The sequence below is a fragment of the Camellia sinensis genome, chromosome 6 (assembly GCF_055761805.1).
Source record: "Camellia sinensis isolate YWXY chromosome 6, ASM5576180v1, whole genome shotgun sequence".
Classification (NCBI taxonomy): Eukaryota; Viridiplantae; Streptophyta; class Magnoliopsida; order Ericales; family Theaceae; genus Camellia; species Camellia sinensis.
Window position 1 is genome coordinate 102,786,801 of NC_138966.1, and position 4,010 is coordinate 102,790,810.

Genomic DNA, 4,010 nt, shown 5'->3' on the forward strand with positions numbered 1-4,010 from the left:
AATTGAAGGTACATTTAGCTTTTGTTGTGAACCTTAAAAAAAAAAAAAAAAAAAAAAAAAAAAAAAAAAAAAAAAAAAAAAATTGTTAACATTAAATATAAAAAATAAAAATAAAATAAAAATGGGGATTAAAGTAGGTTGGGGAAAATCCAAACCCATTAGGAAATGGGGAGGGTGGTACCCATGGGGAATGGGGAATGGGGAAAATTTATTATAGGGGAATGGGGATGGGGAATTAATATCCACCCCATTAATCCCCATTGCCATTCCTAGCAAGCATCTAGCCACATAGTCAATAGTACTTTTCTTCATTCCAGGCCACCAGAAGTTTTGCTTCAAATCTTTATACATTTTTGTATTGCCTGGATACATGGCAAATTTTGAATTGTAAGCTTCGGCCATAACACATTTTCTTAAATCCAAACAGTTTGGCACACAAAGTCGATTATAAAATTTCAACATATTGTTCTGTAACCCAAATCCCAGTTTTGGTTTTTAATCAATCTCATCAAAAAATTTCTTCAAGAACTCATCTTCATATTGTTTCTCTTTAATCTCTTCAACGATTGCAGGTTGGGCAGAAATGGAGGCTAAGATCCCACCCTGTTCTCGCAGTACAATTTCAATTTCATTTTTCTCCAAGTCACATAACAACTCTCTCTAACCGGTGAGCAAACATGACAAATTCCCGATAGATTTTTGGCTCAAAGCATCTGTAACAGTATTGGCATTCCCCGGATAATACAAAATTTGTAAGTCATAGTCCTTTATCAATTCCAGCCATCTTCTTTGTCTCATGTTCAGTTCTTTTTGGGTAAAAAAATATTTCAAGGTTTTATGATTTGTGAATACATCACAAGTCACTCCATACAGATAATGACGCCAAATCTTTAATGCAAAAATCACAACTACTAATTCAAGGTCATGAGTCGGGTAGTTCTTTTCATGAGGGCGAAGTTGCCAAGAAGCATAGGCAATCACTTTCCCATTTTGCATTAACACAAACCCCAAGCCTTTGTAGGAAGCATCACTATAAATCTTTAACCCATCGGTTCTGTTGGGCAATAACAGAATTGGCACAGTTACCAATCTAGTTTTCAATTCTTGGAAAACTGATTCCCACTAATCAGTCCAATCAAAGGGCACATTTTTCTGAGTCAAGTGTGTCAATGGCATAGTAAGTTTGGAAAAGTCTTTCACAAATCTGCGATAGTGACTTGCAAGCCCCAGAAGGCTTCTAATTTCTGACATATTAGTTGGTATTGGCTAGTCTACAATTGCCTCAATTTTCTGTGGATCTACTAATATGCCGTCCTTATTGATTACATGTCCCAGAAATGCTACACTATCGAGCCAGAATTCATATTTGGAAAATTTCGCATATAACTTTTTTTTCTCTCAAGATCTGTAAGGCAATTCTTAGATGATTTTCATGTTCTTCTCTGGTTTTGGAGTAAATCAAGATATCATCAATAAACACAATGATAAATTCATCAAGAAATTGTTTAAACACCCTATTCATTAAATCCATGAATGCTGCAGGTGCATTAGTTACTCCAAATCACATTACCAAGAAATCGTAGTGCTCGTATCTAGTTCTGAATGTCGTTTTCTTTACGTCTTCTGCCTTGACCTTTAACTGGTGATACCCGGACCTAAGGTCTATCTTGGAGAACACTTATGCTCCCTGAAGTTGATCAAACAGGTCATTTATTCGGGGTAGTGGATATTTGTTCTTCATGGTTACTTTGTTCAGTTCTTTATAATCTATACACAGTCTCAAAGACCTATCATTCTTTTTAACAAATAACACTGGAGCACCCCAAGGTGAAATGCTCGGTCGGATAAATTTCTTGTCTAGCAATTCTTGGAGTTGGACTTTTTATTTTTTCAGTTCTGAGGTTAACATTCGGTAAGGAGTCTTAGAAATCGGTTGTGTTCCCGATACAACATCAATAGAAAACTCAATTTCCCTATCAATTAATTCTCCGGACAGTTCGTTTGGGAATACATCAAGGAATTCTTTTACTACGGGGATGTTCTTTACAGTAGGACCATCAGAAGTCACAGTCAAAACACAACACATATAACCCTTACATCATTTCCTAAGCAGTTTAATAGCTTTCATGGTGGAAATCAAGTATAAGGGAGGAACTACCCCATTTCCAGCAAACACAAACTCAAGTAAATCAGGTGGACAAAATACAACATATTTATTCACATAGTCAATAGTTGCACAATACTTGGTTAACCAATCCATACCCAATATGCAGTCAAAATGATCGATTCTCAAAGGCAATAAATCAACATATAATGCCATATCACCAATCACAATATCACATGCTGGATAAACATATACACATATCAAAGAACCCCAAAATGGCGTAGATACAGACAATAAATAGTTCATGGGTTCTAGAGATCTAGTTAACTTCTGAGAAAAAGCATGCGACACAAACGAGTGTGTAAAACCAGAATCTATCAAGACATACGCATTTTGAGCACAGATGGAAATTCTACCTGACACCACAGACTCAAGGTTTTGTATATCTCCAGGCACTAATGTGAACACTCTCTCTTGCCTTAATGTCTCATTTCCAGTATTCCCTTTGGCATTAGTTCTGGCATTTGACCTTGTTACAGAAATAGATCTGGTTGAACTTGCTACAGGACGGTTAGCATTGTCGAATCGCAGCGGACAATCTCTAATTATGTGGCCGGTCTTACCATACTAAAAACAAGCGCCAGATGCACGGTAACATGTGCCTTTATGCTTCATTCCACATTCTGAACAAACTGGCATAGACCTATTGCTTTGGCTTGAACTGCTTAAAGATCCAGTATTTTGCTTTTTGTTTGTAAAGGATGAGCGACCTTTCTGAAAATTGAATCCAGATCTTTTGCTTCTCCATTAAGTTGTTATTGGGGCCTTACTTTGTTTCATAGCTATTAAGGTAGCTTCTGCCATCAAGGCTCTGTCTAGTATTTCCACATAGGTAGGTAACTTCAAGACACCAACTCGATAAAACACTTCCAGATCTAAACCGCCTTCAAATTTTTGTGCTTTTTTGTAATCAATATCCACCATGTGCAGAGCAAACCGGGCTAACTCAGTGAATTTAGCCTTATATTTGACTACAGACATCCTGCATTGCTTAAGTTCTTGAAATTCTGACACTTTCCAATCTCTAAAGCATTGAGGAAAGTACTTGTCGTAGAAGATCTCGTTGAATTGAGCATATGTCATGTTCCCGTTGCTATTTCGGATTAGCAACCCCCACCTTCGAGCTTCATCTTTGAGAGTATAGGTAACCAATAACACCTTCTGAGTCTCGATACAGGGAAATACTTCAAATAATTTCTCCATTTCGAGTAACCATGTCTCTACCTTCAACGGTTTAATACCACCCAAGAAGGTTGGCTGTTTCATCTTCATAAACTTCTGAGTTAGATTTATGACATCGTTGTTATTCGGTTTAACTTACATCGGCGGAGGGGGATGAGGTAAATGTTGTTGCCTCTGTTATTGCGTCATTGTTTCAGTCAAAGTTGCAAGCATCTGTTCTATTCGGCTCATTTAGGCCTTAGAGGATTCGGTGGCATCATTACTTCTTGTATTTTTCATTTGCTATAGGTAAACAGAGAACTTATAAACATAGGCAAATAGTCCTTTTCACAATGGTCAAATCATTCAATCTCAGTTCATTCATTTCCGTTTTATGTGTTCATAGTCAGGTTCAGTTTTCACATTTTGGACAAACTGGCATAGGTAACCAATAACACCTTCTGAGTTAAATTTATGACATCGTTGTTATCCGGTTTAACTTACATCGGTGGAAGGGGATGAGGTAAATGTTGTTGCCTCTGTTATTGCGTCATTGTTTCAGTCAAAGTTGCAAGCATCTATTCTATTCGGCTCATTTAGGCCTCAGAGGATTCGGTGGCATCATTACTTCTTGTATTTTTCATTTGCTATAGGTAAACAGAGAACTTATAAACATAGGCAAATA

At 37.0% G+C, this 4,010-nt stretch overlaps 1 protein-coding gene across 1 annotated transcript; it reads right to left on the bottom strand.

Annotated features, from left to right (window-relative positions):
* Window positions 1–495: 495 nt before the first annotated feature.
* Window positions 496–3,430, bottom strand: LOC114306509 (uncharacterized). The gene is made up of 5 exons (XM_028251752.2): window positions 2,935–3,430; window positions 2,159–2,343; window positions 1,908–2,041; window positions 853–1,054; window positions 496–603 (listed from the first exon to the last, which is right to left on the bottom strand). The coding sequence occupies exons 1-5, from the start codon at window positions 3,428–3,430 to the stop codon at window positions 496–498; spliced, it is 1,125 nt and encodes a 374-aa protein (XP_028107553.2).
* Between the last annotated feature and the right edge of the window lie 580 nt (window positions 3,431–4,010).

Excerpts from the sequence above, each read along its gene's own strand:
- LOC114306509 (XM_028251752.2), bottom strand. The coding sequence starts at position 3,430 with ATGAAACAGCCAACCTTCTTGGGTGGTATTAAACCGTTGAAGGTAGAG. Across the intron at positions 2,344-2,934 it reads CTTAATAGCTATGAAACAAA|CATGTGATATTGTGATTGGT; the intron begins GTAAGGCCCCAA and ends ATGTTTATCCAG. Across the intron at positions 604-852 it reads TGTATGGAGTGACTTGTGAT|GGTGGGATCTTAGCCTCCAT; the intron begins GTATTCACAAAT and ends CTGCGAGAACAG.